The sequence below is a fragment of the Hypomesus transpacificus genome, unplaced genomic scaffold (genome assembly GCF_021917145.1).
Source record: "Hypomesus transpacificus isolate Combined female unplaced genomic scaffold, fHypTra1 scaffold_144, whole genome shotgun sequence".
NCBI lineage: Eukaryota > Metazoa > Chordata > Actinopteri > Osmeriformes > Osmeridae > Hypomesus > Hypomesus transpacificus.
The window spans coordinates 139721-158981 of record NW_025813716.1 but is presented as its reverse complement, the minus strand read 5'-3'; the positions used below and the strand labels follow the sequence as shown (position 1 = coordinate 158981).

At 40.4% G+C, this 19261-nt stretch overlaps 1 protein-coding gene across 2 annotated transcripts; it reads right to left on the bottom strand.

The window, feature by feature from the left end:
- Nucleotides 1-291: 291 nt before the first annotated feature.
- lhx3 (LIM homeobox 3) lies at nt 292-12003 on the bottom strand. 2 transcript variants are annotated; one of them, XM_047051264.1, is made up of 6 exons: nt 11934-12003; nt 4598-4769; nt 4234-4436; nt 2536-2687; nt 1339-1510; nt 292-719 (listed from the first exon to the last, which is right to left on the bottom strand). In XM_047051264.1, the coding sequence occupies exons 1-6, from the start codon at nt 12001-12003 to the stop codon at nt 292-294; spliced, it is 1197 nt and encodes a 398-aa protein (XP_046907220.1). The 2 variants fall into 2 exon arrangements, with proteins under 2 accessions (XP_046907220.1, XP_046907219.1); XM_047051263.1 differs by lacking the exon at nt 11934-12003 and adding an exon at nt 7104-7200.
- Nucleotides 12004-19261: the final 7258 nt, after the last annotated feature.

Here is a 19261-nt window from a genome sequence, read left to right as displayed (position 1 = left end):
TCAGAAGATAATGTGTCCTTTTAAGGCTTGCAGTCCTTGGAGTGAGTTTAAGTGCTTCCATACAAGGACATAGTTCTAATTGTCATGTTTTGGTCCATCTCACCCAAACTGAACTATGGCTAAGATGGATGACAGCAATAGACAGATCCAAGAGTAGCAAAAAATGGTGCCACTGTTTAACCCAGTCTCTGTTTGTACACACTGTGTGGTAGGGTTACAGTCTCTTCTTGTCACATCCTCGCACCCATTAGAAGATTCAATTAATGGCTGCAAACCAATCAACACAGGTTATCAAAACTGACCGTGGTCAACTTCGTCCAACCAGGAAGCAGGACTTGATGGGAAGTCTGGGTAGCCACCACTGCTGCCAGTGGACAGGTCCGAGCTTGGGCCGTTGGCACCACCCATAACCCTCATGCCCGTGTTCATCCCTGACGCCAGACCCTGGGTCATGATAGAAAGGCTGGAGTCAGGATAGACAAGACTGGAGATGAGTGGCTGGTGCCTGGGAAGGACCTGAAGCGAGCCTGGGGATTGTGGGAGTCCGTAGGGGCTGCTGGAGCGGATGTCGTGGAACTGGTCCTGGGAGGGAAGGACTCCATGCTCCAGGGGGAAGGAGCTGTGGTTGCTTCCCTGGCGGCCCCCCACAAGAGGAGATGATTCACTCAGGCCACTATAGATGCCGTTGGAGTGGCCCAGCTCTGACATGGGGGGCTCATCTAAACGGAGATGGAAAAGAAAATCCAGTCGGAAGGTTTATTTTTTTGTGACATATTGTGGATTTGCTACAGTTACCTAAAAAACTATTTAAAGAAGAAATAGCTCTGTCTGTGTCTGTGTCTATAAATGACATACAGTATATGCTATTGATATTTTATTCCAATTGTATTGTGTCAATATATAACACAATATAACACAAATCAGGTTAGCTAATTAAGCTATTTTACACAATGAGCAAATTATCATATTATTATATTTTGATTACAATATTATAGTGGTAATTTAGTTACATAAATATAACAAATAAATGAATAGTAAAAATGATAATTAATACATTTCTGTTGCTGTCAGTATTGTGAAGTTTCAGCATGTTATCATTGCAGTGTGTAAGACTGTACAGTATTTCCCAATAGAAAAGCAATGTGTTTCTCTATTTAATTATACAGAATGTTTTCATTGCACAGAACACGTTAAACACATAGTTTTTTCTTTCTCTTGTCCAAAAACAGCTAATATATGTAATTCCCTTCACCACAACATTGTCTTTTCAAAAATTAATCTGATTTATTTGTTAGATTTATACAAATTAAAAATACATAAAAAAAACTTTTGGTTAACCTGTAAAGGAGACTTCTGCATCACTATCTATGCCCTCTTCCTGGATACTGTCCTTGTCTGATTTGGAGCTTCCCCGGGACCTCTTCATGTTACGGAAGTACTGACCCCACCTCTGCCTCCCGGCATCTTTCTTCAGCCTCTTCTCCTTTGCCCGTCTGTTCTGAAACCACACCTGGGACAAGAGCAGGATATGTTGAATTAAAATGTGTTCCGTTTATTTTTTGTAAAGAGTTTAATATCATTATGTATAAAGAGGGTGTCAGTGTGTTTGTTTTTCACAAATTGCATGTCTTTTCTGTCATTTTGAATATGCGGGAATGAAATTATATAATATCAAATAAATTATATATAAAAAAATCTTTTTTATCACAATTTTCTCATCTGCACTGTTATAATGACAAAACTACGTTTGCATCCACTGGATGGATCTTAACTTTAAACTAGACAATATTCATCTATATTTTCACCTCTATTTCTCCACTTCACCTGCTATGCCATTAAGTGGTATGGTACATTACCATTAAAACGAAATTAATTTTCAAGGACTGTGTAGGGACAGGGTCACGTCTTCTTTAACCCAAGTCGGAGATTGAAACAGTTGGACGGAACACTAATGTTGGGACCACCATGCCCTGGGCGAGATTTATCACGCACGTAATTAACTTCGCGACAGCTACAAGTTGTCCTCAACCCCAAGAGAAAACTTGTTATACCTTTCATTACCTTCTCATTCAAATCCATTGCTGGGGTTTAATTATTTAAATATATGCTTAACTGAGCAACACAACTTACATTTGAGCACGTAAATAAATTAGTAGGCCTAGTTTTAAATCATCGATCAAACTGGTTCAAAATGTTGTCTTTTTTCATACAAGTTTAAATTCCTCAATAATAATGCAGCCGTAAATGAATATGCTTCGAATTAATTTCCTACTCGCTGAATGACACTGGCCGGGTTTCCCAGATTCGAATCTGGGAAACCCGGCCAATATCCGAGCCCCCGTTTTCGCATGATTAACGTGCTCACCAATCTAACTCTCAAGTGTGTGGACTTACTTTTACTCCATCTCACCGTAAATTCAAAACAGCAAATTATTGCTTACGCTTGTATTATGGTAATTGAAGCCGACTTATAGCCACAATTTCAAACGGAATCTATGGTCCTATGATAATAATGCAAGTACATGGGATGATTACCTGCACAACTCTCATATCAAGGCCAGTCTCTGAAGATAATTGTTCTCGAACATGACGTGCTGGTTTGGGAGAGTTGTTGTAAGCATTTTTCAGGGTCTCAAGCTGTTTGGCAGTTATGGTCGTTCGCGGCCTTTTTGCAGTGGAGTCTGCTTCTAAAAACAAAAACCAACAAACAAACGAAACTATTAACAGGAGTTAAACTACAAATGTTTTAAATGCAAACAGTCTAAATGTTTACAAATGCAGTGGTAGGATGGCCCTGGTAAAAAATATTCTATTAAAAAAATACGTCTCTGACCTTTCCTCTGACCATGTTATATGTTTTTTGTAGCCTTCAATTGAGTTAAAGTTTTTGAGCTATAGGCCTACCATATTTATGGTGTGCAGTAAAGGCAAACAAGTGAAAGTCATGATAAAGGTTATTTGCGACCTGATTAATATCTGCAATGTAAAGTAACAATCTTTTAATTATTTCGTATTCTTTGTGCGTCATAAAATGCGGCCTATGCAATGCAATTCAATTAACTTAATATGATGCAAATAAAATGCAAATAAAATTAGAAATAAAACACCTTCCTGCACGTGGACCAACCCAATGGCCCTTTCATTAGTAAAATAAACGTGTGTGTTTTTCTATAAAAACTCACGTTAACTCACTCTGTAAATCAAGTAGGGGCAGTAAATTCACACAAACAGATGGGCCAGATAAAACTTGAGTAATGTGCAACCTGTCCCTTTGCCATAACCACAATCAAAGCCATTATGAATTTCAAAGACAAATTGGCAGCAGGCCATTTGGTCAAATAAAGTAAAATATACTTGAATTTAACTAAAGCATGAAGTTGATCAATAATTGGTAAAGGACATGTTAGGTTGGAATATGACATTTTTGGGCCCTATAATAGATTATGGCTTCGAAAATGAAATAGTCTCAATAGCCTTTTTGTAGGCGGTTAAGCCATTGTAACAAAGCAAGGCCGTCGCCATGGAGTCAACATTGGGGGGGGGGGGGGGCGAATTACTTTTTTTTTTTTTTTTGTCGTAGCGTAGCACATTTATATTTTTATATCAATATATTGGGGGGGGGGGGGGGGGGATTTTGACCAGACTTGAATATTGGGGCGGATGTGTCCCCCCCAATATGTATTATGATTACGGCCTTGTAACAAAGCATTGTACAGCATTATGTCATATGATTGCCACTTCACGTTGTAAATGCATAACTCATCTATGGCTTCCATAGACTAATGCATAATCTAGTATCAATTTGGATGCTGGTAACGAAACAATTAGTGCAGGTGGGTCAAGTGTTTATTGGTGACCCGTATTCTCGCAGATCAAGTTAAGGCAACAGCGCTCAGAGCAATTCTTCAATGAGAGGTCAGTTGCTAAAAAGGTAAAAGATGATGCCATTCCAAATTTCAATTTAGGTGAAAAATTCGAGTAGGCCTATAGTGAATAACGGTTGCCAACGATATGATTGATGTGTGATGTTGACCTAATTTATTCAAAAATGTGGGGCACAGGGTTAGTTGATTCTTATTTTCATATGAAATGTTTAGATATGACATGATGATCCACAGATTCACAACAACAACAAAAATCGTGCGTATAGGCATAAACATGTAGGCTACATGTGCGCATCCTTTGGACTTTTGTAGCCGGATGTGTTCAGGTGTATCATCCTTGACCTCTCACCTCTTTGTTTGGCTGTTTCGTAGTCGGTCTTGCATACAAGCCTGCTGTCCTCCATCAAGTAGTATTCATCCCCCGTCGCCAGCTGCCTCTTGCACACGATGCACGCAAAACAGTGCAGGTGGTACACAAAATCCTGCGCTCTCCTTACCACTTGCGTAGGTGGAATACCTTGCTGACATGCGGCGCATTTGGTCCCAAATCTCCTTTTTGGAAATGAGAAGATTACCATCAATATAGTGATATTGATTGACGGACCTCAACACTAAAAAATGTAACTACTTTTGTACAAAGCGTTTTGTTCGTTTGGCTAAAGCCTATTTAACCAAACAATGTTTAAATTACGCATTATATTGCTTGTACTCACTTAAAGAAATCCTCTTTACAATAAACGCTGTCGCCTCGACTGAAGCACTTGTCTGCCAGTTGGGATTGACAGTCGATGCATTTCAGGCACTTGCTGTGCCAATGACGATCCAACACTTTAAGAATGAAGCGATCCACGATGTGTTGATTGCAACCCGTGCATACAGGAATTTCTGAAACAGTAGAAATGATTGATTCTAAATTGGACTAAAAACTCACACGATTAAAAAAGCGACATTTCTAATAACTGAATGATGATAATTAAATAATGAGTCTGCTGTCAGTTGTACAAAATAGCTTTATATGCCTCTCTGTAGGTATTTAGTTTGCCTACATGTTCGAGGCTACATAGTTTTCCGTGTATTACAAGGAAGCCTTTTGAATATTGTAGATTATTCGTTTTTTGTTTTTTTATAACCTATCAAAATGTAATCGCGAAATATATTCGTTTATGGATATAAATAAGGGTAGTAGGGCAGAACCTAAACAAATAACACTGGATATTCCCAAAATAATATCAAGAAATTTTAATTCGTAAAACGTTGATTGTTATCCAAGAATGACTTCGAAGCCTACCGAATAGCTAGGCTAATATATTTAGTCTGGTTGTTGCAAAATGTTAGTAATAATAATGTAATTTAAATGAAATCCCTAGTCCCAGACCCTGTTTTTAGTCACCTGGAACATAACCATTAAAATCACTGAAAACAAACACCAAACATAAAAAGTGTAATCACCAAGAACCATTCAATAATTTAAATCATAACCATTTTCCATCACCACTAGCACTGCAAAGTCTCTCGAAATGTCAGAAGCAATTGCAATAAAAACCCGACTTGGGTTCGTTCCCGAAGTAAAACAAAAATTATATTATCAAAAGCAACTCGGCACTTGATTACTGCATCTGTGATATTATGGCGAACATTCCAAAAAGCGGATGGTCACAGAGTTAAGGACACATAACAAATTCACGAAACGCTCTTACTTTGCATGTTCACAAGTCCTGGAGTTCTAAGGGACACATCCTGAAATTCGAATTTATAATATCTCTCAAGCTTTCCCATTTAGCTGTACTTATTTTATTCCTTCGTTTGAGAGAAACAAAAAAGTGTTTTCCTCATACCATCTCTAACCCTTTACTACGAAGAAACTCGTTCCTTTTTGTCATACCAGAGCATACCCTACTTATGATTTAAAAAGAAGGGTAAACTTCCCTTTTTTGCAATGACTGGTGTGCCAATCAATCACCATGGGCTCATAGGCTGCTTAGGAGGTTTTACCTCACATCCGGTCTCCAAATCATGCCGAGTAGTCCCGTTTCCCAGGGTAGGCACGCGGCTTTCTTTCACGTAAACGAGACCGACCACAACCATCCATTGATCTAGAATGGAACCGATTGATATGCCCATAACAGGCGTACATGTTCGCCAATAGGCATACACCTGATGAACAGCAATGGAAATAAACATAGCCATTTAGTTATCAGTGACCAGGGAGCGTATCTATGATTGTAGGCTTAATTGTTTGTCTTAGATCAAATAACGCATTCTTTTGGGTCTCTCTTTACAAATGCAAATCTTTCGAAGGACATCCACTATAAGTAGGCTATATATTTCTGCATTTGCTTTACATTGATCAATAATCCCCCTAGTACGAACCTAAGACCATGCAAGGTGATCATTCACAACATTGCCATGCCGTCGAACTTTTGCGCACGGCCTTCCCTTCACCACTGCACGGCACAAAAATGGTATTAAAAAGTCCAAGCACTTCATGTTTCTCCCAGCGTTCACATTCCTAGTGTTTAGTTGGACAACTGATTACATTTTAATGGCCCATTTTTTCTGGCACCACAAGGGAGCAATGTGCCGCAATGACGGAAAAGCATAACGAACAGGTGCATCAGACATTATAAATGCAGGAGGTAATGTAAAACTAGTAGGCTATTAAAGGGCCTTATTGCACGCCACAATGCCAGGTGTCCGAAGCCATGTGGTAAGACAAAATTACTAGTAGCCTATACCAGTAGCGGAACAAGTGAAAATACTCTCTGTAGCCTACTCTTTCATGTATGCCTTTATACAGGATTTGTATTCGGAATTGTTCAGAATAGTCTATGTAGGCTGGTACAATTGTTTGTAGCAACTTCGTAAGATAATTTGGTTAAGCCTACTATGATAAAGTAGGCCAATTTGAAAGTTGCCTATGCAATGCTTGGATGAAAATGCAAGGATTCGACAATAAAGCTGTAGGCCTACGTATAGCAGTCTCTTTATTCAGTTCAGAAAAAAACACGTACATTACATGTCACAAAATGTCCTTATCTGTCTATTTAACTTGCGTTTTTGTGCGTAGACTACACATTGGCTATTTGTGTTAGTAGCCTACTAACTCATTTACAATAGGCTAATAATTCTCCGATTGGAGCATCGCACACAGAACATTAAAAAATTATTCAAATTAAACTAAAATATCTAGACTAATTGTACGATATGTCTCTGGAATACCTTTCCGTAATTCCTCGCTCTGTGCCAGTAAGGCAAACAGCATCTCCGTGTTATTCGTTGCTCCTTTTGGAGAGTTATGTTCCTTTTTTCCATCCATTGTTCATGATTTCCGTATAAACAACCCACAAATACTATTGTCTGTGTATATCTCAATTCCTCACATTGACATATAGGCCTATAAACAATATATCAGCGAGTAGCAAGGGTGTTACGGGTTGTGCATCCATGCACTCTAGATTAAAGCAACCTACAATTTGTTGTGTGCTGCGCAGGTTATACCACGCCGTTACCTTGGCAACTAGCCTATTCTAGCTGAGAAACAGATGATCATCACCTTGCAGTAGCCTAATAAAACTAATTGTGCCGTGAATAGTTGCAACTTGGCATCTATGATGCCTTTTGAAATTAGAATGTTTTATTCCAACAATCGGCAATATCCATACATTTCATGTAATTTCTTTGCATGAAAGCTAAAGGGATTGCATTTAGCCTACAGGCTATGCTTTGGAATGACCACAATCATTCATTATGTTAAAAAATAATAGATCAGACATGGATTTTACAATTTGTAGTTGGTAGGCCTAACATAGATTTATTTACTAGGGCAAAAAATATTCACTCTCGTTGCTAGTGTAGGCCTAAATTGTTTTAATTTATTAAAATGATTTCCTTATGATATAGATTTTAAATAAGTTAAAGAGAACTAGGAAAACAAAATTTTCACATTAATAAATTAATTGTATTTGGCCTTATTATCAGTGACATATGTCAGTGTGGCCTATAGGCCTGGCATATATGTTTTACACATTTTGCAAGTAACCTAATAATTTAGCATACTCTTTTATCCAAAGCGAAATAGGCTACAAACAGCCTAGTGCACATAGAAAGTAGCCTACAGTAGAAGATCAAGGATCAGAAGTGCATAGGCCTAGTTGTACAGTAATTCGGTGGTCTAGAAACTATCTGTATTGAGCGTCTGCTAAATGACTAAATGTAGATTTTAGCCACATTGCAAAGTAGCCTAAGCCTAACCACATCTCAGCTACAAGCTAGGTGAACAAAGATAATGAACAGCCTACAGTGCAACGTTTACATCTCAATAGCTTAAATAGGTTCCAATTGAAGGAACAATAACATCTCAATTATATTAGCTGCTGATTAATGCACTGTGAAGTACAATCTTACAATTACGTCTCAATTAGCTTAGAGTAGTGCGCAATAGAGTGCAGTGTGTAGTGCAGCAGAAACAATGACATAGACTAACTCAAGAGCAACATCAAGTTCCCATGAGTGTAGTTTCATACCAGATAGTGTAACACGAGGATCAAAAATACTTTACTAAGTGCTGGGAAGGGACAAAGTCCAAAGTGTCACAGAAAGTGATGACAGGTATAGGCTACCACTTTAAGTGCCCTTTTCATTGAACATAAAAAAAACATTTACCTAAATATTGTCTTAGACACTTAAGTAGTCTGTTATTTATTGTGGAAACATTTAGTTAAGTTGTCTATGTAATTGGACTTACCTTTGGCAAGGCACAAGCAATATTCTCTCTTCTATTTATTAATGTATTATTATCCCCACCTTAACTAGTCTTTTGATTTTTGCACTATATAGACAGTGTAGGTGTCAAAATGTTTGTCTTGATCCCAATTACTTTGCTTGTATTTCCGTGAAGGTTCCATTGCACGGTTTAGGCAGAATTAAAGTATTTGTGGCGAAAAGTACCTCTAACGGTAGCTAACTAGCTAGTCACAGTCAGAAACATCACAACGTCACATGATGCGAACACCATAACAAGACCTGTACAAAAAAAACTAGCTGGAATGTTCACTATTTTCAGTGGAGACCTACTCAGTGAACTAAAAATCTTAGGCAATTTTGTTCTGCATAGCTACTTACAGCTGACAATGAATCCAGGGTGGTGTTATCGCAGGAAACACAGATGGCTTCATCAGCGGTGTTACCCTGTTTGTTTTTCATTTATTTCTCAGTTTTTGTTAGCTAGCTAGTTCACTTCTGGGAGGTACTGAAGCTGGCTAGCTAGGCTCAACTAGGCTAGTAATGGAACAAAAAGGCCACAGGCACAAGCCAGGGTGATAATGTCTCATATGTAGCTTCATATATGTTCATGTGATATCAACACTCGTTTATGGGGGCATATTTTCAGTTAGCAGATGGTACTGTTTGAATCGTAATTCCAGCTCAGATAATGCCAGATAGTGACTACATTGTTTGAATCATCTTGTGTCAAATGGGTTTTTTTATTAATGAAATCCAATATGAGTAAATGCTGAAACATATCAGAAGAAGGGAAAAACATAGGGGAAGTTTAAATCTGGATGTAAGGTTAGGACTATTTTTAAATAGGATTTCCCAATTTCTTAATTTTGGTGCAAGTGTTGAAACTATGTAAGGCTGCCACATATAATCATTAGATTGTAGTCATAGTATTTTGTGTGAGCAGTAACAAAATATGTTGTATGCTATTTAATCTATGCAATTTTCATAAATACTATGCATACTTATTTAAAATATACAGAAATATCAGTTGTGAAATGTAAGTACAACTATGACAATTCTCCAAACATTTGGATGTTTGATATTAGTTTAAACAATAGGTTTGGTGATATGGTAAAAAAAATGCCTAATCTGCAACTGATGCAAGAACACTTTCCTCCAAAAGTGTACCCTCTCTAGGTATTATTTTGTATTATTAGTAGTATTATTATTTTGCAAAAACATCCCTCATCTTTGAATAAGACAAAATGCATATGTAAATGTTGTACATTGGGTACTTTGTTCCCTACGTTGTACGTCCTTGTTTGTTAAATTGTTTATCCCTTAGAGTATGTAAAGTCAAAGTTACTGATGCCAGGTTGGAGTGAAATATCAAATTTCCACCATATAGAAGTATTAAAGTGGCAGGTGATTTTCTTTCTTTCTCTTTCTCTTTCTCTTTCTCTTTCTCTTTCTCTTTCTCTTTCTCTTTCTCTTTCTCTTTCTCTTTCTCTTTCTCTTTCTCTTTCCATCTCTCTCTCTCTCTCTATCTATCTATTTATCACACACACAATTAACTTTATTGACACTGATCTTTGACGCAAAAAGGCGGCTTGGGAAATCAGCGGTAGTGCCATGACTGCCTCGAACCCTGATGAATTTAAAATCAATGACTCACTCATTTGCCTGTATTTTCAGAGTATATGAAACATATTTTGGTGAAAGGTGCTCCCTAATTACTTAATTGCGTTACAGTATTTTTTGTCTAGGTCACTTATTTTTTAGGAACGACCTTGACAGTGCATAGCCTAATAGTAGGAATATGAGCTTCAATGCAATGAAACAAACTGAAAATGTACATTGAAAAATGTATTATTCTCATTTTATATGTAATATAGATGTTTTATTTTTTTTTTATTCTACGTGTTGCATTCTTTAAAAACACAGTTTTTTTATCGACAAGTACCCTACAAGTCTTTCTTCATAGCGTATAAAGCGCAAAATAAATGAATGCAGCATAGGCTACTGAAGATGCTGGTCCCTAGGCAGTTTTTTTCACGGAATAATTTAAAGCGTGCTAATAGTTCTGACTTTGAGTCAAATTAAATGGACATCCAACGTATGTCTTTTGATGTATCACACACATTAAAAACCTAAAGGAATTCGAACCTATACGTAACGAATAGCACATTGCACATTTTTGATATTGAGGTGTATTTTCGTGCAACTGGATGACTTTGAATCTATCCCTACCCTCTTTAACGTTATATTCACATGGCAACGAGACTCAGGTGCTGCACCTGTCGAAATGGAAGGTAACACCTGTTGGATATTCCGCTCCGGTTGAATAGGGGCGGGGGCCGTCTGTTTATAGCCTGGCTCTCGTCCTGTCTCTCTGTAGGTGCGGTTGATTGGTTAGTTGGCGTGACACACTGAAAAGCACTCGGGTAGTCTCCTTTAGCCCATAGCCACAGTCTCCCGTGACAACCTTGAGCGATGGTGTGAAATGACAGCACGCGCAAAACATCTGTTAGCATGAATCTCTAACAATTCAAGCTCATTACGTGTTCATAACGACTTATGCACGCAGGAACAAATAAGAATGCCAGAATGTTAACCTCGAAACATAAAGTAATGTAAGGCTACACGAAGTTGTGTTGTTGGAGATGGTTATGTTTGACTCACTCTTCATTCGGGATAAATATCAATGCATCCTCCAATCCTATCATAAATAATATGTGTTAGATAAATAGGCTATATATCGGCGATATAGGATAGGCTATAGGCAGGGTCGGACTGGCCATCGGGAGATTTCCCGAACGGCCGGTCAAACGGCTGCGGGATAATGCATTTTTTATATAGGCCTGTAATAATCGTGGGCTGGTCTGCGTTTCAAAATAGTTTTTCAGTCCCAGTGCACACCTGGCTATAGGCTACAGGCTATATACATTTATATACAAAATATATATATATATATGTATAATTTTCCAGAAGACTAACTTAATTATCGGGTATATGGTGCTCCACCATTAAGCCTGTATCAACACAATACCTGTTTCGTGCTTGTTTGGGTGATGACAGAAAAACCTCAATGCGTTCCCCTGTTATGCCAATTTCCTGCATAACACTGTAATTTCATGGCTAATTGTCGCCCATTAGCAAACCGCACGGTAGGCCTACTAAATGGACACAATGGATTCACCTGATGAGGGTCTTTAATTAACCTAAAAATCCCCCAATTTATCATGGTTTAGTAATTCCAGTTAAGCCTTGACATGCATGGGTTATAGTTACAGTAGGCCTAGACAAGGAGGCTCAAATACTTCTTACCTTGTTCTGCGCTGTAACGGGAGTAATTTCCGGAATTTTGACAACTTGATCCAGGATGTTCAAGCAACATTGTTAACAGTGGTAAGTTTATTCTCAAACGAACACAAATTAAAATATGATGATTTGCAAAAAAAAAAAAAGTATCTCCTTAGTAAAAAACTCTTGCTACAACGAACAAAAACGCATTAAACGATTGCTTTATCCTGTGTGCCTGATGTAGCAGTTTCCTGTTGCTACAAACGAATCCTCAACGAAGACCTGACTCGGACACCGTTCACGGAAATTTAAAAAATGTGCAGCAAGATGCTATTGATCCCGTGTTGGTAGCTGGGGATGAGCTAAAGAGAAGATAATTCAGGGGGTGGGTGGATGGAAAGTAATGTATGACCATTACCAACGTCCGCTGACCTCGCGATGCAACCGGTATTTGTTTTTGCATAACAAAAGTAACCGCTCGAGTTGAGATGCTATAACTATACGCGTGGAGAGGGATGCCCTGTCCACGGTCCTGAATAAGAGGCGGGGTAAGAAAAAGGAGGAGGGTGGGGGAGTTACCATATGTGCTTGATTCTAGAGTCGTGTGGACACCCTCCTCCAACCTCTTCCTTGTCTTCAATCCCCGACCCTCTTCCGTCCCTCCTCTTTTCAGAAGTAGGCTACACGTGGTCACTTTCCATCGCGCATTATAGGGCAGTGGGCTCTTTATTGGTACAACATTGTACATTTCAATTCTACCGTCCTTGTCTGACCAATATGTCAGAACAACTGTCAAGATTTGAGCTTCCATTTTTTCCTATTGTGTTTAGGTTGTCCCTAAAAGAGGAACGAGAAGATTGAATATCACCTCAGATTACCTCAATCAAAAGTGTTAGAAATATTGAAATAGATTTGTATATTTCTAATATGCGTAAAATATCATATGGTCTAGGAAACTATTTTTTAAATAGAATTCACAATTCAAAACTAGCTCAAAGAGTTTATTTGAAAAACAGCAAAAAAAATTTTCACAGTCCTTCACAGTCCAACCTTTCTCTTAAATGCTTTGGTCAATTTATACTATAAATAGCAATTTATAATTTCATTTAATAATACAAATGTAATGATTGCACCATGTCACAGGCATGTCTTTTACCCAAACAACTCAGTTCATCATGAATACATCAATTGACAGATTTGATCAGATTCTGGCCCCACAGCACGCTAGCGCACCAGTGGGTCCAAGCCAATGAGGCTACTACACAAATGCTTATTGGGTTAAAATCAAGCCACATTAACAATGGAATCTCTATCTATATCTAACATCAACTTCCTGGTGGTTTCCATAAAATAAAAGGCACTTGTTAAAAACCTTATTGTTGTACACTAATATTTGTTCCTCAGTAATCCCTGGTCAACAAGTCAGCCCGATCTCTTCATGCTGATTAATTAGTAACACTAATAAATCTGCAAGGAATCCTATAATTTACTGTAACTTGTATTTCAAAGCAAACCAGCCTTAAATACATTTAGACAAACTGCACATCAACAGCCTCCAAATAACTGAGAGGGTTTTTATGTAATATTTGTTCCACTTTCATGCTGGACAGTAATTATCCATGTCACGACGTGAGGTGGGGTTGGACCCAAATGCAGGGGAGTCGGCAGGCAGGGTCAAACAAAGGGTTTAATACTCAAAAAACTGGGACACAGACAGGGTAACACGCAGCGACAAAGCGTAATGCTAAGACAAAAGACTGGACACAAAACGGGAAACTAAATACACAGAAACAAACAAGACACAGGTGAAGACAATGAGACAGGGAAACACTAAGGCAGGGCAAAACCAAAAACCAGGGGCGCACGGCTGTGGCCGTGACAGTACCCCCTTCTCAAGGGACGTCACCGGACTTCCCACAAGGCCGGGCAGGGGGTCGGAGCAGGTCCGGGGGACGACCTGGAGGTAGGGCAGAGGGTTGGAGCAGGTCCGGAGGTCGGCCCGGAGGCAGGACAGAAGGTCGTGGCAGTTCTTGGGGACGGCCCGGAGGCCGGAGCAGGTCCAGGGAACCACCCAGGGGCAGGATGGGCACAGGGGATAGGAGGCGCCTGGGAGCGCGGAGGAGGGGGCACCTGGGAGCGCGGACGAGGGGGCGCCTGGGAGCGCGGACGAGGGGGCGTCTGGGAGCGCAGACGAGGGGGTGTCTGGGAGCGCGAACGAGGGGGCGTCTGGGAGCGCAGGCACTGCGGCAGGCGGCGGCCAGAAGTCCTCGGGCGGAGTAGGCGGTGGCCAGGCCCCAGGGCAGGACCAAGGCTGGGGCACAGGGCAGGACCGAGGCTGGGCCACAGGGCAGGACCGAGGCTGGGGCACAGGGCAGGACCGAGGCACAGGGCAAGAACGAGGCTGGGCACAGGGCAGGAACGAGGCTGGGGCACAGGGCAGGAACGAGGCTGGGGTACAGGGCAGGAACGGGGCTGGGTACCGGCGGCAGGCGGCCGAGACTCCCTGGCAGGAACAGCCTCGGTGGTCTGGGTGCTGGGCGGCGCAACCTTGTTCGTCCGGGCGCAGGGCGGCACAACCTCAGGATGAGGCAGGGGCTCAGGGCAGGATCGAGGCAGGGGCTCAGGGCAGGACCGAGGCTGGAGACGGGGTTTGGGCTGGGGCTGGAGCCAAGGCAGGAACCAGGACCTAGGGTGGGCTCTCCGCTGCAGGCTTCGGGGTCCACCAAAGGCAAGCCGGGTCCCCATGAAAGGGTTCGGGGAACTCACCGCTGTCACAACAACTATAACAAAATACAGAAAATGTATCATAATACTATAATGATGTTAATGATGTTGGTAAAATAAGATTTATAATATAAAGTTCTAGCAATAAGACAAAAAACTACCGCACCCTAAACTCAAATGTGTCATAGCAAAACACTCCTTCGGTCATGGGCATCTTAACCAGCCCTTTCCTCCAAACTCCAGACATGAATATTATTAAAGTGACCCTCAAAAAAAGGCTGCTCCTGTTGCTCTTATCCTGCCCTCCCACCACATGGTGTGCATGTTGGAGGATCATTACATGAGATTGGTTAAGTGTTAATGCACCTGGGGTCCCTCTCCACACAGCAGCAGCAATCTCGTTTTAATGGTCCCTGACATTTACCACCCGCACCCCCCATCAAAGTCCCAGGTTGAGTCTTAGCTGATACTGTAGAAGAACACAGGGACAATACAGAGACATGAGCACATGACCAGCAACTCAGAAAGACAAGAGTCACTTGAAAAAAAGATACAAAAGAAGAAGGAAAAGCACCATCTCTTGTCAGGCAGTCTGATAATGTTTCAATAACTCCAACTTCCCTCAAGTAGCACAACTTATCTTTTGAGAGTTGATGATATTAAAGTGGTATGAATGTATGAATATCCAATTTCAGGTTTGAAGCATCTGTAGGAGACAGTACACTAAATGCTCACATTCAACCACTAAATGGAAACGACGTCAACAACCTTAGTCTCTCTTTCTCACAGGATCTGACTGGAAAATATTTGGGCTTCAACATTGCAGTCCTCCTGAATTCTGCATCTGGACAGCTTGTCAGGAAAAAGTATGATGTGAAAATGTTCAGCACACATCACAAATCAGTTTAACAATCTGTAACGATGACTACAATTATTGAAAGGCAAATCTGAAATATGATGATGTCTCGTTTCTTTTCCCACTGATGTATGTCAGGTGGCTGAGCGGTTAGGGAATCGGGCCAGTAATCAGAAGGTTGTTGGTTCGATTCCCAGCCATGCATAATGATGTTGTGTACTTGGGCAAGGCACTTCACCCTAATTTCCTCGGGAGTAATAATACAAATAATAATAAATGTTATTTATATAGCGCTTTTCGAGGTACTCAAAGTCGCTTTACAGAGCTTTAATGTCCCTGTACTTACTGTAAGTCGCTCTGGATAAGAGCTTCTGCTAAATGACTAAATGTAATGTATGTGTGTGGCTAAATATTGCCGAAGTGATTCATTTGAGCAGGGATTTACATTCTGTAAATCTTCTTCTCTCCCCTTGTCAGTATCAGTCAGGGAACTTCTTTTCATATGCAAGCGCCATATTATAGCATGGTAATATTGATTGCAGGGCTATACCAAATGTATAGCCCGCATAAACTTAATATATGATGCAATACATAATAACAAAGTGTAAGTGGTAGGGAAAATGTCACATTTAGCCAACTGTCTCACACACACCCTGAGCAAAACTTAATTTCACACCACTGCTCGTCCTCTTGTCTTGTGCTATGTGGGCAAATCTTACACAGTACAGGTATCAGCAAATCAGCAACAGAAGAAGTGCCCTAGCTCTAAATAGCTTCCATATTTTTTCAGATGCAGCATTGTATTTGTCAAGTCAGCTAAACATGGGTTATTGGCAGCCCACTTCACAAATCCAGTGCCTCTAAATGCCTTGTGTCAGAGTACAGAGGCACAGGCACTAGAGTGAATAATTTGGACAAAAGCTTCTCTATTCCACACCCAGTTTTCAAGGGAGACAGTCTCATGCATTACCATGCATTTTGTTTTTTGGGAAAAGTAGCCCCTCTCAGCCTTAGAGTGCTTGGTCTGCAGTTTTCACCCCCATTGTTTTTCTGTGCAATGAAGCCATATCATTTATCTTACAGTGAATATTCTGGGAAATTATTTGCCAATTGAAAAGGTGGGAGCTAATAAAAATGTGATGTCAAATAAAAGTTGGTGCAAGTGCCAAGGTGAATCCAATTAATTTGTAGGGTGGTGGTGTTTATTTGTGGTGATTGATATGCATATGTATGAGCCAATGATGTATGTCTGTGTGTTGGTGTTTAAACATGATTGCGCACCCTAAGTGTGATGGTTTGAATTTGTACTCATGCTTGGCTATAGGTTACAATACAGTGTGCATGTATGTTTGTGAATGTGATCACAAATGTGAACGTGTTTGTGTGATTATGATGGTGTATGTCAGTGTCTAACAGTGCACAGCTGAGCACAGTTAGAAAGCACTCCTCCTCTGCAATGGGTCCCCCTGTCTTACCCCATGCTACCCCTCTGACACCAAATGTCTATTGTTCTCCTGTCATGATCAGTCATGTCCTCCATTAACTGGCCTTGTGCGGGATAGAGGCGACAAATCACACGCCTCATTACTCTGGCTTGGTTACTCTGTGTTGGAGTGGTCCCAGGACACTCAGCCTGTTGCTGTATGGCAGTGTCCAGGCCAGTGTTCTGGATCTCTGAAAGACAAGGGGGAGAAATAAACGTGAGATGGTCTCCTAGGCGTACACTGGGCTGTGACGTTAAACACAATTCTGATAGGTGGGAGGAGATGTGCAGATGGTATCTGATATATTATAGGGTTTTATGGTTTGAAAACATGGCGATTAAGTTAATATGTAAGAAGCATGGTAGGAGAAGGAAGGAAAGAGGAGCCTCACAAACAGCATCCAAACATCTATCTTGATACCTCAGAAGCAGATGCTGGTTTACGTATAGTCTTAAGACCAAGTGGAAAGGAGGAAGGATTCATGAAGGCATTCAATACAATAAATGTATTTGTAGTGAAAGCCAGGACCTCAAATATGAAATCAGAGTACATACTTAAAAGAAGAAAAGTGCAACTGACATTGTTAAAACTACCAGTATCCATCTAATTGTCACAACTCAAAGCTAATAAACTACAGTCAGTTGGTCAGCAAATTACCTTGTGAATTAAATGCCGGGCATAGAATCTATCTCTGCTGGTGGCTAGACTAGATCTTTAACTGTTTTCATTGTTTTGAAATGCATCCATCTGGCAGAATTTACTGACCAGCCAGAACCCCAGCCCTTCCTAGCCCAGCCCATACCAACCCATGACCAGCAACAACTCCCCCAGCAGCTGGCAAAACTGCCCAACCGCTATTCATTTTCAGCCTAAAGAGTAACTGACACACTCGCTGCAATGCCCTTTGCATACAAACAAACACACACACACATGCATGACACACACACAGAAACACTTACTGAGATAACTGTCCTTCCTTGGCCTGTCAGTCAGGGGTTCAGAAGGCTAGGGGTATGTGATGGTGGGGGTTGGGATAGGAGGGGTGAAGCAAGACGGGTGACACCATTAAGCCCTTTGTTTCTCACTTCCCTGAAGGAGTGGGAAGAGGGAGATGGGTGAAGAGGTGTTCAGATATAAACCAGCCTATGACTGCCTAGCTATATATATCCATTATATAAGTTATCTAGTGCAATGACCATTTGAGGGATCTATTACTCAGTCAATTGTCAGCTTGCTAAATACATTTGTTGGGTATATTTCAGACTGTGACTTGTTGCTAGTTGAGAATATGCTTTCTCTTGTTTTTTCCTATTTCACAAATCGCAGAATCACTTTGCCAGTTACCCTACTACAGTAAGCTGGCTCTAAAACTCATGTTGGTAGCTTCCTAGCTAATATTAGCTGCTGAAAGCCAGACTTTACTGTATATCTACGAAACGCTATGTGGGGATTGACATAAAGCTAACCTATGGTTTTTACGTTCCATATGCAGAAGCTAGTTTCAAAGAGTCTTGTTGCTGTGTTTTTGACAAATAATGCAGTGCCTGTTGTTGGCCGATGTATTTATATTTATTTGTTGCAAACCGCTCATCCAAGTAATTTTACAAGATATTGCATGTTCTTGGGCCCTGATTTAGCAATAAACAGTATCTGCCTCAACTTCATACAGTGCCCAGGTCTCCAGATAATTGAACCACAGACACACATACAGACAGAGATTCCTGGATAATATAGTTAGATTTGCGTAGTTTAAAAAGGCGATACAATTTAAAATGTCTGTTGATAAAAATTTGAAATGTTTTTCTTTCAGAAACATTTAAGTGTTGAAAACATAAGCATCATAAGGAATCCCTCTCAAAATATCCATGGCCCTTATGCTGGGGACACACTTCACAATTTTTTTGATCTTATAAGATCTTCAAACTGTGAGAGACCACACACGTGAAGACAAAAAATCCTAGATTTAGCCGTTTTGCTCCTACAGTGTGTGGGGGGCCATGATTTGACAAAGACAGCACACCACACACAAACAGATTTCCAACCTTCCAACCTGTGTCCCGACTGTAACACAAGGAATCTCGCAAAATCTGTCGAAACTTAAGAATAAGCATGGCGGACGATATGCAGGAAGAAATTGAGATGATAGTGTTTGGAATGATTTTCACAAAAAATTCACGGAAAAAAAGAAAAGCGTTTGCTGTTGCCACAAATCATGCTTCCCTCTTCTCTCAGCTCGCTTTCTGATTGGATATTGTTTCGTTTCACGTGATAAACTCTGCGTTTGTCTT